Raw genomic sequence first — 22,702 nt, forward strand, 5'->3', positions numbered from 1 at the left:
AAACATAAGCATTGGAAATGATGTACAGGAGAACAATAATACCTGTGAGGATGCATTGTTTATCTATTGTGACATGACAGATAACACCAAAACTTAGCAGATAAAAACAATTCAGTTCTGTAGGTTAGGAATCTAGGAGGAATTCAGTGGGTGGTTCAAACTCTAGATTTCCAACAAAGGCCAAAATCAAGGTGTCAGCAAGGGCTGGAGTTATCTTAAGGTTTGACTAATGGGGGATATGTTTTCAAGCTCAGTCATGTGGCTGTTGGCAGACCTCAGAAAGTCTGTTTCCAAGATCACTCATGTGGGCTTCTCTACTAGTTCACCTCACGGCATTGCAGCTGGATTCCCCTAGAGTGAACGAGAAAGAGCAAGATAGAGATAGCAAGAAAGAGCAAGAAAGAGCAAGATAGAGAATTTAAGAAGCCAGTCCTTTTATAACCTATCCTGGACATGATGACCCATCACTTCTGCTATATTCAGTTAAAAGCAAGTCAGTAAGTCCAGCCTATATGCAATAAAGTGGGATTCCACAAGGACGTGAATATCAGGAGACAGGGATTACTGGGACCCGTTTCAGAGGCTTCCTACTACAGAAGGAATGTAGAATTGACTATTGAAGACTATTAAAGGCATTTTGTTTAAAATAATTCAAAGAAGCCATAAACTAGGGTTTTCGACTGTGCCGTTTGCTAAGATAGCTGATATTGTCATTAAGTAATAGTGTTTTGAAACTTAATATAACTGTTATGTGGACTCATTCATGTTTCATAAATCTATAATCAAAAAGTTTATAAACTGCTATAATTGCATCCACATAGGTATCGTGAGTGCATTAATAAATTTTAAGAATTACTTTCATATACTAATTTTTGATTCAGTAAATGTTATATTTTAGAACTGATTATAATTATTAGTTAACTTTCTCTTTTTCTTATATTTAGTATACAGAGGGTTTATCCTTGGAGTCATATACTGTCATTATTGTTCAGTTGCTTGGCCTTAATCTGGGATTAACTTATGACAAAACTGACACCTGCCATTGTTCAGAAGATGTTTGCACAATGACGCCAAAAGCAGTGTAAGAATTTTCTTTATTAAATAGACATGTTCTTTCTTTAATTAATTTCTTTCTTCCTTGTTTTCTTTCAAACTTTTTTCTTTTTAATTTTTGTGGGTACATGGTAGGTGTATATACTTGTGGAGTGCATGAGATGTTTTGATACAGGCATGTACTGTGAAATAAGCACATCATGGAGAATGGGGTATCTATTCCCTGAAGCATTTATATCCCTTGAGTTACAAACAATCCAGTTACACTCTTTAAGTTATTTTAAAATGTATAAATAAGTTATTATTCATTGTAGTCACCCAGTTGTGCTATCAAATAGTAGGTCTTATTCATTCTTTCTGTTTTTTTTTTGTACCCATTAACCATCCCCACTCTCTATAGCCCCCTACTACCCTTCCCAGCCTCTGGTAACCATCCTTCTACTCTCTATTTCCATGAATTCAATTGTTTTGATTTGTAGATCCCACAAATAAGTGAGAACATCTGATGTTTGTCTTTCTGTGCCTGACTTATTTCACTTAATGTAATGATCTCCAGTTCCATCCATGTTTTATTTTTAATTGTGGATACATAATAGTTGTACATCATAAATATATACATCATGAATATTTATGATATAGGTATGATATTTTGATTCATGCATACAATGTGTAGTGATCAAATCTGGGTTATTAGGATTTCCATTACTACAAGCATTTGTCAATTCTTTGCATTAGGGATGTTCCAATTCCACTCTTTTAGTTATTTTGAAATATGCAAGTAATTACTGTTAACTGTAGGCACCTTATTCTGCTACCGAACACTAGATCTTACTCCATCTATGGGCGTTGTCTAACCTACAGACTTGGAGAAAATATTTGCAAACCATACACATGATAAAAGAATAATATCCTAAAATATTTAAAGAACACAAACATCTCAACAGCAAGAACATATACAAGCCAATTTAAAAACGGGCAAAGGACCTGAATAGACATTTCTCCGAAGAAGACATACAAATGATCAATAGATTTATAAAGAAATGGTCAACATCAATAATAATTAGAGAAATACTGATGTTAGAATTGCAATTATAAAAAAGAAAAAATATATGTGTTGACTAGGATGGGAGAAAAGGAAACACTTGTACTCTGTTGGTGGGGATATAAATAATACAGTCATTATGGAAAACAATATGGACATTCCTCAAAAATACTAAAAGTAGAATACCATATGATTCAGCAACCCCACATCTGGATATATATTAATAATAATTAAAATCAGTATGTTGAAGAAATATCTGCACCCCCATGTTCATTGCAGTTATTTACAATAGCCAAAATATGGAAGCAACCTAAGTGTCCATCAGTGGATGAATGGATAAAAACATGTGGTTGTCCTAGTTCATTTTGTCCTCCTATATCAGAATACCCAAGACTGTTAATTTATAAAGAACAGATATTTATTTTGGCTCACCATTCTGGATTTTGAGAAATCCAAGGTGGGGAGGCCTGCATCTGTGAGAGCCTTCTTTCTCTCATGCTATGCAGGAGGAAGGGCAAGGGAGTACAGGTGCATATATGAGAGGAGCTGAACTTGATTTTATAGCTAAACCACTTTTCATGATAACTGTGACAGTCCATTCAGGACACGCATGATAGAAACATCCTCAAGGATTAGTTCTCATGGTCTAATCAACTCTTGAAAGTCTCACTTCCCAACACTGTTGCGTTTATTGGGTATTAAAATTGACACATGAATGTTGGGGGACACACTCAAACTATAGCATTTCACCCTGCCCCCAAAATTCACATCCTTCTCACAATTCAAAATACATTCATTTCACCCCAATAGCCCCCAAAGTCTTAACTTCTAGCATCAACCCAAAAATCTGAAGTTCAAATTCTAATCTAAGTCAGATAAGGGTAAGACTCTAGGCATGGTTTATCCTGAGGCAAATTCCTCTCCAGCTGTGAGCCTGTGCAATTAACAAGTTGCATTGTTTTTTGGTGCTTCCAAAATACAATGGAGGAACAGGCACAGGATAGACATTCCCATTCCAAAAGGGAGAAATAGGCAAGAAGGAAGGGGTAACTGGTCTCACATAACTCCAAAACCCAACAGGGAAAAACAATACTGGCTTAAACCTGGAGAATAACCTCCTTTGACTCCATGTCCTACATCCTGGGCATCCTTGGCTGGAGGTTGAGTCTGTAAAACATCAGGATTCTTGCTTCTTTCTGGTCTTAGTCCACCCAGCAGCTTTCACAGGTTGGAGTCTCATGCCTGCATCTCTCCCAGACTGAGGGTGCAAGCCGGTGGCTTTAAAGTTCTGGGGCCTCAGGGGCTGCCCCACTCCCATGGCTTCACTGGGCATTTCCCTAGTGGGAGCTCTCTGTGATGGTCTCACTCTTATGGCCTTGATGGGTTTTGCTCTAGTGGGAGCTCTCTGCAGTGGCTCTATCCCTGTGACAAGTCTCTGCTTGGGCTCCCAGGCTGTTGATGACATTATTTGAAAAATCTAGGTGGAGGTCACCGTGGTCTGGCACAGTGGCTCATGCAGGTTTGCAGAGTTAGCATCATGTGGACATTGTCAAGGCTTACCACTTGTGCCCTCTGGAGAGGTGGCTGAGCCACACCTGGGCACACTTGAGTAATGGATGGGGAAGCTGAGAAGCACTGCGTCAGAATGCAGAGTCCCAGGGCAGCCCTGGGCAGTGAACCTGTGGAGCACACCTCAGGCCTGTTCTCTGAAACCATTCAGCCCTTCTAGAGCTCTGAGCCTGTGATGGGATGATGGGAGAGGCAGCCTCAAAGATCTCAGAAATGCCTTCAGGGTCATTCTCTTGTTGTCTTCCTGGTTAAGCAGGATAGAATCTGGCTTTATTGTATCCATATTAATCTCTTTAGCAAGCAGATGCTTTTTTTTTTTGAGATGGAGTCTCACTCTGTCACCCAGGCTGGAGTGCGGTGATGTGAGCTCAGCTCACTGCAACCTCCATCTCCCGGGTTCAAGCAATTCTCCTGCCTTAGCCTCCAGAGTAGCTGGAATTATAGGCACATGCTACTGTGACTGGCTAATTTTTGTATTTTTAGTAGAGAAGGGGTTTCACCATATTGGCCAGGCTGGCCTCGAACTCCTGACCTCAGGTAATCCTCCCGCCTCGCCCTCCTAAAGTGCTGGGATTACAGGTGTAAGCCACCATGCCTGGTCACAGTTGCCTTTTTAAACATGCTTTTTTATTTCTTACATAGTCATCCTGAAAGTTTTTCAAATCTGTCTGTTCTGCGTCTTTTAATGATAAATTCCATATTTAAATCATTTCCATTCTCATTTTACTATAAGCAGCCAAAAGAAGCCAGGCAGCACCTTGAACACTTTGCCACTTAGATATTTCTTCTGCCAGATATCCTAGTTCATCACTCTTAAATTGAGTCATGGATGGGGAAGCTGAGAAGCACTGTGCCAGAATGCAGAGTCCCAAGGCAGCCCTAGGCAGTGAATCTGTGGAGCACAGGATGTCTTCCACATGGTCCTAGGACGCCAAACAATTCCACTAAATTCTTTGCAACTGTGTAGCAAGGGTGGCCTTTACTTCTGTTTCCAGTACCTTGTTTCTCATTTCTACCTGAGGCCTCATCAGAATGAACTTTAAGTCTGTATTTTTATTGGTTTTATGATCACAACCACTTAAGTAATATTTAAGAAGTTCCAGACTTTCTCTACACTTCACTTCTTTTGAGCCCTCACCACAATCTCCCTTAATGCTCCATTTCTGACAATCTAGGACTTTTCTGCTTCTCTAAACTCTTGTAGCCCCTACCCATTATTCAGTTCCAAAGCTGCTTTTACATTTTTAGAAATTAGTTATAGCAATAGCTCCACTACTGGTACCATTTTTTTTTCTTATTCTGATTTGTACTGTTAAAACAGAATGCCCACGAGTGGGTAATTATAAAGAAGAGAGGTTTATTTGCCTTATGGTTCTGGATCCTGATAAATTCAAGGTTGAGGGGCCCATATCTTGTGAGACTTCCTTGCTGTGTTATCCCATGGCAAAAGGTATAGGGGCAAGAAAGCATACACACGTACTGGAGAGGGTATCAAACTCACTTTTATAACAAACCCACTGTTCTGAAAATGAACTTGTTCTTGTGATAATGACATTAGACCATTCATAAGGACAGAGCCCTCATGATCTAATCACCTCGTAAAGGTCCCACCTCTAAACACTGTTGCACTGGGTATTAAGTTTCTAACACATGAACATTAGGGGACACATTCAAATATAGGGGTGATATTATACATAATTCAGCCTTAAAAAAGAAATAAATTTTGTCATTTATGACAACATGGATGAATCTGGAGAAGATTATGCTGACTGAAATATAATCCAGGCACAGAAAAGAATTCTGCATGATTTTACTTATATATAGAATCTAAAAAAGTCAAACTCATCAAAGTAGAGAGTTGAATGGTGGTTACCAGAGGCTGGGGGTGGGGAGTGGGGAATGGGGAATGGAAAGATACTGGTAAAAACGTACAAAAGTTTGGTTAGAATAAAGAAATAATTTTAGAGTAAATTGCACAGTGCAGTGACTATAGTTAATAATAACATGTTGGATATTTCAAAATTGCCAAAGAGCACATTTTAAACATTCTCATCACAAAAAAGTAATAAATATGTGAGATGAGGGATATGCTAATTAGCTTGATTTATACATATATTGCAATATATACATGTATCAAAGCATCACATTGTGCCTCATAAATATATACAATTATCATCAACTGAAAATAAAATTTTTAAGAGTTAAAATGCTTTGATACCTGCATTTAAAACTGGCATTGTACAATATAAAGATAAATGGTAGAATTCATGCTAAAAACTTAGAATTTTAATTTAGGACAACACTGACTAGCAAACAAATAACACCATGACACCCGAGAGACTGCTGAAAAAAGAAAAAGCTTTTCATTTTAATACCATTAACAGTAATTTTCCCTGCTTTATACATAAGGGGCCCCATATTTCCATTCCTGAAAATTAAGCTGTTAGTCCTAGTTTTTCTGTATCAATGCCAAGACTTGATATGCTCAATATGTTCAATTTATGTCTTTTTAGTTGGTATGTAGTATTATCTCATATAGGTTTTATATGCACTTCCCTAGAAGCTAATGATTTGAACATATTTTCATACTTCATATCCTTTGCATAGCTTATTTGGTAATGTGCCTATTTAGATCTTTTTTCCACTTTGTAAAATAAAAATATAGATTTTTGTGCTGTTAATGAATTACAAGATTTGTTTGTATATTCTGGCTATGGTTTCTTTACCAGATACATGATTTTCAATTGTTTCTTTGTGGCTGTCTTTTTTCTTTATAGTTGTCTTCTCTGGAAGAAAGGTTTTAAAATTTTGATTCAAAAGTCCAATTTATCAATTTTTATGCACCATGCTTTTATAGCTCTTATATTTAGTTTATGATACATTTTGCAATTATTGTATATGTGTCCAAGTTCATTTTTATTTTGTCATATAGAGTGACAATTATTCTAATACTACTTGTTGAAAAGACTAGCCTTTTACCCACTTAATTGTCTTGGCAATTTTGTCAAAAATCAATTTACCATGAATGTGTGTATTTATTATTGGAATCTCTATTCTAATTCATTAACCTGTATGTCTATCCTTATAGGAAAGCACACTGTCTCTATTACTGTAGCTTTACACTGAGTTTGAAATCAGGTAGTGCAAGTGCCCTGAGTTTTTAAGTATTTTCCCAAATTGTTTTGGCTATTCTAGGTCCTTTACATATTCATCTATATTTTATTATCAGCTTTCTAATTTCTGCAAGAGTCTTGCTGGGATATTGCATTTTCAATATCATAGATTTTTGGTTTGTTTTTTTTTTTTTGATAGAGTCTTGCTCTGTTACCCAGACTGGAGTGTAGTGGCATGATCTTGGTTCACCACAACCTCTGCCTTCTGGGTTCAAGTGATTCATCTGCCTCAGCCTCCCAAGTAGCTGGGACTACAAGGTGCACACCACCATGCCTGGCTGATTTTTGTATTTTTAGTAGAGACAGGGTTTCGCCATTTTGGCCAGGCTGGTCTTGAACTGCTGACCTCAGGTGATCTGCCCACCTTGACCTCCCAAAGTGCTGGATTACAGGTGTGAGCCACTGCGATTGGCCAAAACTTTTAAGAAAGGATGAGATGGTATTGGTGATGGAACTTGCTGTAGCAGGCAAGCAACATCAGTTTGCAAGGAAAAAAATTCGTCTTGTTTGTGCTGTCATTGAACAGGACTGACAACAGCATGAACAATAGTCAACACCATAGGCATTTCAATTGGTTCAGCTAACACAATTCTGGCTGAAAAATTAAAGGTGAGCAAATTTTCCACTCAATGGGTGCCAAAGTCATTGTGTCCAGAGATAGATAAGAGCAGATAAGAGTAGAACTTTGATGGAAATTTTTTTGAAGCGATTTTGAAAAAAAATCAAATAAAACTAGTGAATTTTGCAAGTCATTGGATACACAATCAGTCTATTAATATAACAATGAATTGGATTTCTGTATATTTGGTAACAAATAGAAAATGAGATAAAAGGTACAATTCCACATACAATGTTTTCCAAAACGGGAAGTATATAGATATTAATTATGTGTGATTGTGTACAAATAAAAATTAAGATTCTGAAACATTTCATTGAAGAATTGTAACAGGAGGTGCAACAGCTTTACCAGCACAATCCTGAAGATAAAACACAATCAAAACAATGGCTACCAAGTGGTGGATGTGGTCCAGCCAAAGCCAAAGTGAACCAGTCAAGAGCCAATGTCATGGCAAAAGCTTTTTGAGATGCTCAAGATACTTTGCCTGTTGACTTTCTAGAGGGCCAAAAAATAATAACATCTGCCAATTAGGAGACTATTTTGAGAAACTTAGCCAAAGCTGTTGCAGAAAAATGCCTATGAAAGTTTCACCAGCGAGTCCTTCACTATAACAATGCTCCTGCTCATTCTTCTCAACAATAAGAGCAATTTTGTGAGAGTTTTGATGGAAAATTATTAGGCATCCATCTTATAGTCTTGATTTGGCTCCTTCTGTCTTCTATTTGTTTCCTAATCTTAAAAACTCTTCAAAGAGCACTCATTTTTCTTCAGTTAATAATGTAAAAAAGACTTCATTGATTTAGTTAAATTTCCAGGATCCTCAGTTATTTAGGGCTGGACTAAACAGTTGATATCATTGCTTACAAAAGTGTCTTGAACTTGATGTTGAGAAATAAAGTTTATATATTTATTTTCATATTTTAATTTTATTTTTTCATGAACTTTTAGAGGCCCCTGTATCTATACTAGATCTTGTATAAAACAAGATGTATGACTAAAAAGAATTTTGGAATGTGTGTGTGTGTATATATATATACATATATTTATTTTATTATATATATATATATTATCCTTGGTGGAGTTAAAAACATGTTAAAGCCTATTAATATAATAAGTATGTTTTAAGATTTGCTAATTGTTTTCTATGAAGAATAATGCTCTTTAAGTCTCTCTTTAAAGCACCATATTATGGGATATATAAAAATATACAACATTAATTTGTGTCATACCCATATTTTTATATTTTAGGTACTCTGGTGGTGTAAAGGATTTTAGCATCTGTAGCTTGGATGACTTCAAATATATTTCTTCTCATAATGGCCTTACATGTCTTCAGACAAACCCTCTTGAAATGCCAACCTACACACAAAGGAGAATATGTGGCAATGGATTGTTAGAAGGAGGTGAAGAATGTGATTGTGGCACTAAAGACGTTAGTAGAATTTTTTTTCTAAAATTTTAAAAATGTTCTAGTAGTAAAGAAGATGAATGCCTTATCTATTAGTAAAATAGGTTTGAAAAATATATTCTTTGGAAAAGATGGGAGCCTTTGTTTTCTAATTTTATTATTTTTGGAAGCGTGTTCCCTAGATAATTTTTGTCTTCAGTTATTGTCTTCTGACATTATTTAGTGTATGTATTAGCTTCAAACGTAAGTTTAATTACCACTAAGAGTGTTGAAGGGATTGAAAGAATATACCCTCAACAACAAGCAGAAATAAAAACAGACAACAACATCTAAAAACAGTAGATTATAACCAATGGGGTAGCAAAATGCATGGTTTGTTAATATAGGTAAAAACATTTTCTGTGGAAAGGTGATTCTAATTAAAATATTTTGAAATTAAATCTATCATAATTATAAAAAATATAAAAATATACAACTAAGATCAAACAAAAATAATTATAAAAGATGATAAAGGGACATCTGCAAGATGGCCCATTAGACAGCACTAGAGGTGCCTAATGCTGGTCTCCTACCACAAGAGAGGACCAAAACAATGGATAAACAACTACATTTGACCAGAGTGAGTCATAGAGTGCTGGAGTACAGGAGGGGAGTGGCAAAAACCCAGTGGTGCACAGAAACTCAGAATGACTGCCTAGAGAGAAGAAGGAAACACCATGGTTGTGACAAGATAAACGCATAATGATAAAGAACAAGAAGTAAAACTCAATCTGGCCTAGAAATATAGGTTACTGGCAATCTTCAAAATAATAAAACTAATGAATCTTGCAAGTCATTGAAGACAAAAGTCAATATATAACAATGAATTGGATTTCTGTGTAGAAACAGCAAACAGAAAATGAAATCAAAGGGACAATTCTACATATAATGTTTCCCAAAACTTGATATGTATAGATATAATAAAATATGTGCAATTGTGCACAATAAAAGTTAACATTACTCAGGAAAAGCAAAAAACATTGAAATGAATGGAGACATTTCCCACTTTCATGGATTGGGAGACATAATATTGGGATTTCAGCTCTACACAAATGGATCCATACATTTAACACAGCCCCAACCAAAATCCACTTATCTTTTTGTAGAAATTGACAAGCTGATTCTACGATTGATATGGAAATGGAAATGACCTAGAATAAACCAAGCCATGAAAAGAAAAACAATAAATTGGAGCACATATACTAATTTTCTATAAATTTCAATATTTTCTATGAAGTTATAATAATGAAGACAAGGTAGTATTGACCAAAGGATAAATACATACAATTAATAAAGTAGAACAGAGAATCCAGCTATAAAATGATATTTATATGACCACTTTACATGGTAAGACAAAGGGCTGTTCAATGGGTGAAGAAAATCTTTCCAACAAAATTGTATAAACTAAACATATGTGTAAATAAAATAAAACTTCACCTCTCACCATACACAAAAAATTGACTTGAAATAAATCAAGGACCTAAAAATTAGAGCTAAAGCTCAAAAACTTTTGGGATAAAACATAAGAGACAATCTTTGTGACTGGTGGTAGGCAACATTTTTTAGATTATGGCAAAAAGAAGTTTAAAGAGAAAAATGATAAGTTGTACTTTCTCAAATTTAGAAACTTTTTCACTTAGACTCTGATAAAAATAAAATGACAAGCTCCAGAATGTGAGAAAATATGTACAATTTGTATATTGACAGGTGGCTTTTATTCAAATATGTGAAAAGACAAGACTTAGTTTCTGGTCAGGTATCTAAGACACTTGGAAGTTGCCACTCCAATGTGTCAACTAGTAAAAAGGTGAACAGACTGAATAAGCAGCAACTCTTTTTAGATCTGTTGGAGAAGTGAGATCACAGGATGAAGCACTGCCCCCAAATTCAATAGACCAACAAGTGAATACAGAGGATCACAACTTCTAGAACAGAAGCATGTGAGCTAAACTTTCACACAGCCAGCACTGGAGTAGAAAAGCCGAAACTAAAATTGACAAATGCCAGAGGCTCAGTGTATATAACTACGAGAGTTAAGAACTCCAGGAGGACCCAGTTATTGAGGTTGTTCTCATACTTTTATGAGCTTTACCTCTAGAAGTTTAATCTTGTTCTCACAGTGAATATCAGAGAAAAATTCCCTGTGCTTCCAGAAGGAGGAGGAGAAAAGGAACCATTCTGAAATAAGCCAGAGTGTTCATTTCTTACCAAAAAGAAATGGAAGGGAGAAATTAGGATTGTTATGTTATTATGAATTACACTATCCCTGAAGTGGTATAGTGTTATTTGAAAGTGGACTTGGATTAGTTGTAAATGTATATTTTCATCTCTAGGGCTACCACTAAAAAAATGTTTTAAAAAAGTATAACTGATACACTAAGAAAAGATAGAAAATAGCATTGTAAAATGCTCAGTTAAACACAAAAGCCAGGCTGGGCATCATGACGTGCACCTGTAGTTTCAGCTACTTGAGAGGATGAGGTGAGAGGATTCCTTGAACCTAGAAGTTCAAATCAGCCTGAGCAACATGGTGAGATCCTTTTTCTAAAAAGAAATAAAGAACGAAAAGAAAAAAAAAGACAAAAACAAGAAGAACCGAAGTCACACAAATAGAAAACAGCAATAAATATAGTAGTTATTAATTTAACTGTATTCATTATCACTTTGCTTTCAATGATTTAAGTGCACCAATTTAAAAAGTAAAAGAGATTGTCAGAATGGATCAAAAACCAAGATCTAGCTCTCTGTTGTGGTGGGTAATACTGAGTGTCAGATTGACTGGAATGAAGGATGCAAAGTATTGTTCCTGGGTGTGTCTGTGAGGGTGTTGCCAAAAGAGATTAACATTTGAGTCAGTGGACTGGGAGAGGCAGTGGACTGGGAGAGACCCACCCTTAATCTGGGTAGGCACCATCTAATCAGCTGCCAGCACAGCCAGAATAAAAGCAGGCAGAAGAACATGGAAAGACTAGACTGGCTGAGTCTTCTGGCCTACACCTTTCCTCCATGCTGAATGCTTCCTGCCCTTGAACATCAAACTCCAAGTTCTTCAGCTTTGGGACTCTTGGACCTTCGACCACAGACTGAAGGCTGCGCTATCAGACTCCCTACTTTTGAGGTTTTGGGACTGAGACTGGCTTCCTTGCTCCTCAGTGTGCAGATGGCCTATTGTGGGACCTCACCTTCTGATCATGTGAGTCAATACTCTTTAATAAACTCCCCTTTATGTATACATCTATCCTATTTGTTCTGTCCCTCTAGAGAACTCTGACAAATACAGTTGTCTACAAGGATCCCTCTTTAATATAAATATACACGTAGATAAAAATTAAAGAATGGAGAAAAATATGCTATGCTAACAGTGATAAAAAAAAATCCAGGAGTAGCTATATTAATTTCAGACAAGCAGTCTGCAGAATGAGGAAAGTTTTCCTGGATAGAGCGGGACAATTATAATGACAAAGGGGTCAATTCTGCAAGAAGACATAACAATTTTTAATGTGTATGTGACTAACAACAGAGTGTCAAAATACACGAGGCAAAAATTGATAGAACTGTAAGGAGAAATAGATGAATCTATTATTAGAGCTGGAGACTTCAACACTGCTTTATTAGAAAAACGCAGATCCAGCGGACAAAAAATCAGTAAACACAGTGCAACTCAACAATAACTTTAACCAACTGGATATAATGGACATCTATGGATGACTTCATCCAACAACAAAAGAATACACATTTTTCTTAAAGTCATATCGAACATTCAGCAAGACAGACCATGTTCTGAGCCACAAATAACCACTGAACAAACTTCAAGGAATAGATACCATAAAACGTCTGACCTCAGACCACAATGAAAATGAACTAGAAATTTGTAACAGAAAGATTGCTGGAAAGTACCAAAAACTTGGAGATTAAAAATCACACGTCTAAATAACACATGGGTTCTATAAGAAATATCAGGAGAAATTTAAAAATAGTTTGAACTGAATAAAAATAAATACACAATTATCAAAAGCCATGGTATTCAGCAAAACAGTGCACAGAGTAAAATTTATAACATTGGTTGCATGTATTAGAAAAGGAAATAGATCTAAAATCAACAGTCTAAGCTTCCACCTTAAGAAACCAGTAAAAGAACAAACTAAATTTAAAGTAAGTATAAGAAAAAAATAATAAAAATTAGAGCAGAAATCAATGAAACTGAAAACAATAAATTAATAGGTACAATCAATAAGATTAAAAGATAGTTTTTTGAAAAGATCAATAAAATTAATATGCCTCTTACCAGACTAAGAAAAAAGATAAATGACACATATTACTAACATCAGAAATAAAAAAGAGTACATCACTACAGACAGGGTATTAAAAGGAGGATCAAGAAGCTATGACCAACTCTATGCCCACAAATTTTATAACTTAGATAAATTGACTAAATCCTTGAAATACAATCTGCCAAATTTAAACAAAAACAGACAATATTAATAGGCCTACATCTATTTAAGAAATTGAATAAATAATTAATAACCTTCCAGAAGAGAAAGCATCAGGACCAGATGAATTTACTAGTAAATTCTACTAATCATGTAAAGAAAAAACATATACCAATTCTCTATGGTCTCTTTTAGAAGACAAAAGCAAAGGAAATACTTCTTAACTTATTCTGTGAAGTCAGCATACTCAAATACTGAAAACCAAAATGAAGGCCTTACAAAGAAAGAAAACTACAAAACAATATCACTCAAAAGCATAGAGGCAAAAATACCCAACAAAATATTAGCAAATAAATTCCAACAATGTATAAAAAGAATTGTACAACATAATCAGGTAGGATTTATCCCAAATGTGCAAGCCTAGTTCAACATTTGAAAATCAGCTAATGTAATCCATCACATCAACAAAGTAAAGGTGGAAAAATTATGTGATCATATTAATAGATGCATTAAAAGCATTTTATAGAAGCTAACAATCATTCATGATAAAAACTCTGAGTAAATTAAGAATGAGAAAAACTTCCTCAATTCAATTAAAAAATATCAACAAAGAACTGACCTGTGAGGAATTGGAAGCTTTTTCACTAAATCAGGAACAAGTGAAGGATGTCCCCCTTCACCACTACTTTTCAATATCACACTGGGAGCCCTAGGTAATGCAATAAATGATAAATGTAAATAAAATGGATACACATTCAGAGGAAGGACATTAAAGTGTCATTGTTCCCAAATGGCATGATAACCTATGTAAAAAATCTGAAAAAATCAGCAACAGCAAAAAACTATGTGAAACAAATAAGTGGTTATAGCAAGGTTGTAGGATACAAGGTTAATATATGAAAGTCAACCTTTTTCATATATACCAACAATGAACAGGTAGAATTTGAAATTAAAAATGCGATACCATCTACATTCTCATTCCCTGAAATTAAATACTTAGGTATAAATCTAAAAAAAATGTTCAAGATCTATATGAGGAAAAGTATAAAACTCTGATTTAAAAAAAATCAAAAAACCAAATAAGTTAAGCAATATTCCATGTTTATAAATAGGAAAACAATATTTTTAGATGTCAGCTCTTCCAACTTTGATCTAGAAATTCAATGCAATTCCAATCAAAATCTCAGAAAAGTTGTTTGTGGATACTGATAAAGTGGTTCTAAAGTTTGTGTGGAGAGGCAATAAACTCAGAATAGTCACAATATTGAAGGACAATAACAAAGGTTGAGGACTGATACTACCTGACTCAAGAGTTACTATAAATGTACAACAATGAGGAAAGTGTAGTATTTACATAAGAATAGACAGATAGATTGATGGAATGGGATACAGAGCCCAGAAATAGACCGACATAAATATAGTCAACTGATTTTTGACAAAGGAGCTAAGATCATATGATAGAACAAAGATAGTATTTTCAACAAATGGTGCTAGAACAACTGGATATCCATGTGCACAAATGTGAATATTGACACAAACCTTATACCTTTTGCAAAAACTAACTTAAAATGGATCACACTCCTAAACGTAAAATGCAAAACTATAACATAGGAGAAAATCTAGAAGATCTTGGGCTTGGCAATGACTTTTTAGATTAAAAAAACCAAAGGCACATACATGAAATAAATAATTGGGAAGATGGGCTGTATTGAAATTTAAGTAATGTCTCTCTGCACAAGATGCTTTCAAGAAAATGAAAAGACAAGTCACAGAGAAAATATTTGCAAAAGACAGACATTATAAAGGACTTTATCCAAAATACACAAAGAGCTCTTGAAGCTCAATTATACAGTTTGACTGTGTCCCCACCCTAATCTTGTCTTGAATTGTAGTTCCCAGAATCCCCACATGTGGTGGGCGGGACCTAGCGGGAGGTAATTTAATCATGGGGGTGGCTACCCTCATGTTGTTCTTGTGGTAGTGAATTCTCATGAGATCTGATGGTTTTATAAGAGGCTTTTCCCCCTTTTGCTTGGCACTTCTTGCTGCAGCCATGTGAAGGATGTGTTTGCTTCCCCTTTTGCCATGATTGTAAGTGTCCTGAGGGCTCCCCTGCCAGCCATGCTGAACTGTGAGTCAATTAAACTTTTTTAATAAATTACCCAGTGGCAGGTATGTCTTTATTAGCAATGTGAGACTGAACAAACATAGTAAATTGGTACCAGGAGTGGGAGGCTGCTGTGGAAGTGACTTTGGAACCTAAAGATGTGGAAGTGGCTTTGGAACTGGGTAACAGGTGAAGATTGGAACAGTTTGGAGGGTTCAGAAAAAGACAGGAAGATGTGGGAAATTTTGGAACGTCCTCGAGACTTGTTGAATAGCTTTGATGAAAATGTTGATAGTGATATGGACAATGAAGTTCAGGCTAAGGTGGTCTCAGATGGAGATGAGGAGCTTCTTGGGAACTGGAATAAAAGTGATTCTTGCTATGCTTCAGCAAGAGACTGGCAGCATTTTGCTCCTGCCCTAGAGATCTGTGGAACTTTGAACTTGAGAGAGATAATTTAGAGTATCTGGCAGAAAAAATTTCTAAGCAGCAAAGCATTCAAGATGTGACTTTAAAAAATTTATTCACAAAGATATTGTTTGGAATTGGAACTTATGTTTAAAAGGGAAGCGGAGCATAAAAGTTTGGAAAATTCACAGGCTGATGATGTGATAGAGAAGAAAAAAAATCATTTTCTGAAGAGAAAGAGAAATTCAAGCTATCTCCAGAAATTTGCATAAGTAATGAGGAGCCAATGTTAATCACCAAGACAATGGGGAATATATCTCCACGGCATGTCAGAAGGGCAGCCCTTCACATCACAGACCCAGACGACTAGGAGGAAAAATGGTTTCATGGGCTGGGCCCAGGGTCTTGCTGCTTTGTGCAGTCTCAAGATTTGGTGTCCTACATCCCAACCATGGCTAAAAGGGCAGAGGCACAGCTCAGGCCATGGCTTCAAAGGGTGCAAGCCCCCCAAGCCTTGGCAGCTTCCACGTGGTGTTTAGCCTGTGGGTACACAGAAGTCAAGAATTGAGGTTTGGAACTTCTGCCTAGATTTCAGAGGATGTATTGAAATGCCTCGATGTCCAGGCAGAAGTTTGCTGCAGGCTGGCACCCTCATGGAGAATCTCTGCTAGGGAAGTGCAAAAGGGAAATGTGGGGTTGGAGCCCCTCCCAAGAAAGTCCCACCATGGCACTGCCTAGTGGAGCTGTGAGAAGAGGACCACCATTCTCCTGAACCTACAATGGTAGATCCATTGACAGCTTGCACTGTGCACCTGGAAAAGCCAGAGACGCTCATGCCAGCCCATGAAGGAAGCTGAGAGGGGTGCTGTACCCTGAAAAGCCCCAGGGGCACAGTTGCCCAAGGCTGTGGGAACCCACCTCTTACATCAGTGTGACCTGGATGTGAGATGTGGAGTCAAAGGAGATCATTTCAGAGCTTTAAGATGTGACTGCCCCAGTGGATTTTGGACTTGCGTGGGGCCTGTAGCACCTTCATTTTGGCCAATTTCTCCCATTTGGAATGGATGTATTTACCCAATGTCTATACCCCATTGCATCTAGACAGTAACTAACTTACTTTTGATTTTACAGGCTTATAGGCAGAAAGAACTTACCCTGTTGGGAAAGCATGATTGTGTTTTAAAATGTGACGACATGAGATTTGGGAAGGGCCATGGGCACAATGATATGGTTTTGCTGTGTCCCCACCCAAATCTCATTTTGAATTGTAGTTCCCGTAATCCCCATGTTTTGTGGGAGGGACCCAGAGGGAAGTAATTGAATCATGGAGGTGGTTATCCTCATGCTGTTCTTGTGATAGTGAGTGAGTTCTCATGAGATCTGATGGTTTTACAAGGGTTTTTTTTCCCTATTGCTCGGCACTTCTCCTTGCTGCAGCCATATAAAGAAGGACATGTTTGCTTCCCATTCTGCCATGACTGTAAGTGTCCTGAGGCCTCCCCAGCCATGCTGAACTGTGAGTCAATTAAACCTCTTACCTTTATAAATTACCCAGCATTGGGTATGTTTTTACTAGCAGTGTGAGAAGAGACTAATACACTCAACAGTAAGAAAACAAACAACCTGAGTAAAAAAGAGCCAAGGACTTTAACAGACACCTAGCCAAAAAAAGATATACAGATGGCAAATATGAAAAGATGCTCCATATCATATATTATTGCAGAAATGCAAATTAAAACACCAAGATACCACTACCTACCTATTAAATGATCAAAAATCTAGAACACTAAAAACACAAAATGCTGATGAGGCTGTGGGGCAACAGGAATTCTCATTTATTATTTAATAAGCAAGATGAGTGGAATGCAAAATAGCACAGCCATTTTGGAAAATAGGTTGATGGTTTCTTTTAAAACTAAATATGCTCTTACCATATTATCTGGCAATCACTCTCTTTAGTATTTACCCAAAAGAGTTGCAGATTTATGTCCACATATAAACATGCACACAGATGTTTCTAGTAGCTGCACACAGATGTTTCTAGTAGATTAATTTTTAATTGCCAAAACTTGGAAGCAACTAAAATATTTTTGAATAGGTAAATGAATAGTCTTTGCTACATTGGACAATGGAACAATGCTCTAAAAATGTTGTCTATTAAATAAAAGGTGCTAAAAAGAAATGAGCTATGAAGCCATGAAAAAACATGAAGAAATCTAAAATATGTATTACTAGGTACAAGAAGCCATCTGAAAAAGCTATGTGCCACATGGTTTCAACCACATGACATTCTAGAAAAGATAACAGTATGGGGACGGTAAAAAGATCAGCAGTTGCCAGGGGTTAAAGGGAAGGGAGGGATGATTAGGTAGAACACAGAGGACTTTTAGGACAGTGAAACTACTCTGTATGATACTGTGGTGGTGGATACATGTCATTATAAATTTTTCAAACACATACCATATACAACACCAAAGTAAACCCTAACTAATGTAAAATTGAACTCCGGGTGATAATGGTGTGTCAGTGTAGGATTATCATTTGTAACAAATGTACCACTCTGATCTGTTGATAAGGAGGGAGGCTGTGTATGTGTGTGGGCAAAGGCATGTGCAAAATCTCTGTACCTTCTGCCCAATTTTGCTGGGATCCTAACAATGCTCTAAAAATATTTTATATTAAATAAAATTTAAAAAGACAAAATCTGTATTTCTTGAGAGTATATATTACAACTCAATTAAAAGAAGACAAATGACCTAATAAAATTAGGCAAAATAATTTGGACAGTTTACAGTAGATTGTTCATAAATGACAATAAGAAAATGAAATGATGTTTAACATCATCTGGGAAAAATAATTAAAACCACATCATATATACTGCACACATATTAGAACGTCTGTAATAATACACCCCCTTCTGATAAAAATAGTGAGTTTTGTTGAGATGTAGAGCAACTGAAATTTGTGTAAATTGCTAGTTGTGTGTAAAAATATTTGAAGCATTTTGGCCATGTCTTATAAAGTTAAATATATACTTTCCTTTTGACCTAGATTTCCATCTCTGAGTATTTTTTTCCCAAAGATAAAAATATATATCCCCCAAAATATTTCTACATGAATGTTTAGAGCTGCTTTATTCATGGCAGCCAAATACTAGAAATAACCCAAATATCTATCATTATGTGGACAGATACATTGTGGTATTTCTAGTCATTGGAAAACTACTCAGCAATAAAAAATGAACAAAATGCTGGTAAATTTATCACCATTGGTGAATCACAAAATAGATTATGCTGATTGAAATAAGCCAGATTCACAAGGTTATGTGATATATGATTCTGTTTCGGTAAAATTATAAAAAAAATGGCAAGTAATCTTCAGTGTGAAGAAGTGGTTGACTTCAATAAGTAGGAGATATCTCTGGTTGGCCATGGGAGTGTTCAGTAACTTGATTATATGAGTAAATGCATATGGCAAAATTCATTAAACTAAACATTTTAAATGGGTGTAGTTTATTGCAATTAAGTTAGTTGAAGGGTACATGCTTTCAGTTATGCAAGAATACCCTCTACTGTAAATTTATATAGCCAGAATGCTTCTCCTAGAATACTTTTGTTGATTCTGTAGTTAACTCAGTGTATGATTGTGATTCAACCATGATTTGATAATTGGAGTTCTATCCTAATTTGCTAACTCTTACCAAGTAAATTTATCTTTATTAGATCTGGTATATTAGCTACTGTTGAATTATTTCTCAACCTCATACAAATTATATTAATTAACCCGAAACCTTTTAGCACGCACACCAAGACAATCAACAAAACCTGATTTAGGCCCTGATTTGTAGCACTTGCTGAATTCCTTCCTTTAAACATTCCCACAATGGCAGATTTAAAGTGACAAATGCAACATTATTAAATGCATAGTTGGAAAAATGTGAATGGTAGCAGATCATTGTACAGTATTTCCACCAAAAATTAATAATAGACAATATTTTCAAGAGCATAGCTAAAATTAAAATGTAGGAAAATAAGAAATGATGTTTTCAATATTTGCTACCTTTTAAAAATGTAATTTATTTCATTGTAAGTTAATGAAATTCAGTTTTTATTAATGGCTTTGTTAGCAACCAATTCACAAAATTTCTGAAAATTTAACAATTGGCCCTTGCATGCCAGAACAGAGTTGGTCCAGCACACTAGGACATGTAATAATTCTAAATTAAAAATCACCCAAACATAGTTTCAAAATATTTTAAGGCGAAATTTTACTATGAGGAGAGACAGACAAATTCAAAATCACTTTAAGAGGTGTTAACACATCTTTGGCAGGAAACAATAGAAAAAGCAAATGAAGGTCGGGCGCGGTGGCTCACGCCTGTAATCCCAGCATTTTGGGAGGCCAAGATGGATGGATAGCTTGAGGTCAGGATTTTGAGACCAGCCTGACCAACATGGTGAAACCCCGTCTCTATTAAAAATACAAAAATTAGCTGGGTGTGGTGGCAGACGCCTGTAATCCCAGCTATTCGGGAGGCTGGGGCAAAAGAATTGCATGGACCTGGGAGGTGGAGGTTGCAGTGAGCCAAGATCATGCTACTGCACTCCAGCCTGGGCAACAAAGCGAGACTTTGTCTCATATGAAATATAGTGACATAATACATTTCTTTTTGAAAATTTCAACTTTTAATTCAGCTACAGGAGGTACATTTGCAGGTTTGTTACATGGGCATATTGCACACAGGCGGTGAGCATAGTACTCAATAGGTGGTTTTTCAACCCCCTCCCTTTCTCCTCCCTCAAGACAATAGATTTATTTTACACATTACTGAATGAGATATTGATTTCTATAAATCTCACATAAAGAATGAGATTATGAAAAATCAGTGAGTTTTAGAAAAGCTTTATACTTTGTAAAGTTATATGTCACAGTTTTATTTGGTGGTACCTAATTATATGTGATTAACTAACACTTAGCATTTTTTTTACAGAATTGTACACATAAATTATGCTGTGATCCTTCAACATGTAGAATGAAAGGTAATGTGCAATGTGGTTCCGGAGATTGCTGTTCGAAAGATTGCAAGGTAAGCGGCAATTTGTATCTGACAATGGCTCAGCATCAAATTTCTTGAAATACTTGTTTCAAGGAGATGGAAAACATATCAGTAATATGTTCAGCCCTTGCCACCATATTATATCCAAGCAACCTAAGACCCACTATCATACTTAAATCCATTCAGTAATCTATCACTTCCTGTACTCTCATGTACATAATGCCTAATGCTTCTTCTCTCCCAGCTTGATTTTCTAACTCAACATATCTGTTATTGTTACAACCATTTGGTCTCTCTTATTGACACCATTTAATGAATTCCTGGTGGACAAGAGGTAGAGCAAGTTGGTGAAAAAGGACTCTCCAGTGATTGTTCCCCCACAAAAACATCAATTTGAACAATTGTTCACGTATGAAAATATCTGCATAAGAGCTAAGGAAGCCAGGTGATGAAACGGTTCCATTGTCTGGGTTATATACCCTGGTTCTTTGTCACGGTCCAGAAAGAATTCGGGACACGGACACACACGAGGAGTGGGTTTGGGAGTGGAAAGTTTAATAGACAAGAAGAGAAAGAGAAAAAGCTTCCTCATAATGAGAAAGTGAGTCTCCAAAAAGAGGGTCTCCTGTTTGCTGCGGAACGCAATGGGTTTTGTACAGAGGCTTGAGGAGGCAGCGATTAATTTACATAGGGCTCAGGGAATTGGTTTGACCAGGCGTGCCGTTTACATAGCCCTCGAAAATACTGGCCCTCCCACCCTAGTCTTTTATTATGCAAATGTAGCCTCCACCTGGCGGCGGCCATGATACCTGTACACGTGGTTTTACTTGGAGGCCGTCATGATACTCTTAAACGTGGTGACAAGGAAAAGAGGGCAGGGGACACCATATTGAATGTACCTGGCTTCCAGGTACAGCTGCCAGCATTTACATATAAAAGCTTCTAGTTTGCATATCTATGCCTGACTTCTCAGGCTGCTTTCTGTTAAGAGAAGAAATGGTTTGGGGCTGCTTTTTATTAAAGGAAAATTCCACCAAGAGCTTTTACCCTTTCTAGCTGCCCAAAAATTATTTCTTAATAATTCCTGTATTAGTGAGAGGTCATAGTGCCTGGTTATAGCATGATAAGAAAAAATGCATTAAAGAGGGTAGGAAGGACAGTTTTACATCACCTGCATGTCACCTCCCTGAACCCCAGGGAGACCGCACAGCACAGCACAGCATAGCACAGCACAGCACAGCACAGCACAGCGAAAGATACTGTCTGCTTGCCAGAAAAAGAGGGAATTGAGACTTGGACTGTACCTTTTAACCAATACCAGGTCAACCGCAGTAAAACGTGGCACTGGGCAGACACCCAAGGCCCTTGAATCTTGGCTGGTAATTATGATCTGAGTTTTCAGACCTGCCGCAGCACCAAACAGTAACCTGTAGCTCCTGCAAGATGACCTCAAGTTTCGGCCTGTATCACCACCTACCTACTACAACAGTGTTGGGCTCCAAAAAGCCCATGGTGACAAGCTGACTTCAGCAGCTGGGAAGGTTGAATTCTAGCCCAGTGTTTCAGTAACTTTAGCAGCCAGGAGATTGAAAATCAAAGAGGAATCCTGGAGCTGAAAATACAATGAATGATGTTTAAAAATGCAGTAAAGAGTGCAAACAGCAGAACTGATAAAGCCAAAGAAAGAATCTGTGAAATAGGAGACAACTATTTTGAAAATATTCAGTTAGAGGAGAAAATAGAAAAAGAATGAAAAGGAATGAAGAAAACTCACAGGATTTATGGGGGGTAATATATG

At 36.5% G+C, this 22,702-nt stretch overlaps 1 protein-coding gene across 1 annotated transcript in view; it reads left to right on the forward strand.

Moving 5' to 3' along the window:
* The window catches only part of LOC100607962 (disintegrin and metalloproteinase domain-containing protein 5), a 104,816-nt gene that overhangs the window by 35,596 nt on the left and 46,518 nt on the right, over positions 1–22,702 (forward strand). Inside the window, exons 11-13 of the mRNA XM_030818371.1 lie at positions 945–1,081; positions 8,705–8,888; positions 20,839–20,934. Coding sequence (XP_030674231.1) covers positions 945–1,081; positions 8,705–8,888; positions 20,839–20,934 — 417 coding nt within the window. The remainder of the gene's footprint in view (positions 1–944; positions 1,082–8,704; positions 8,889–20,838; positions 20,935–22,702) is intronic.

The sequence above is a fragment of the Nomascus leucogenys genome, chromosome 8, assembly GCF_006542625.1.
Source record: "Nomascus leucogenys isolate Asia chromosome 8, Asia_NLE_v1, whole genome shotgun sequence".
Taxonomy (NCBI): domain Eukaryota; kingdom Metazoa; phylum Chordata; class Mammalia; order Primates; family Hylobatidae; genus Nomascus; species Nomascus leucogenys.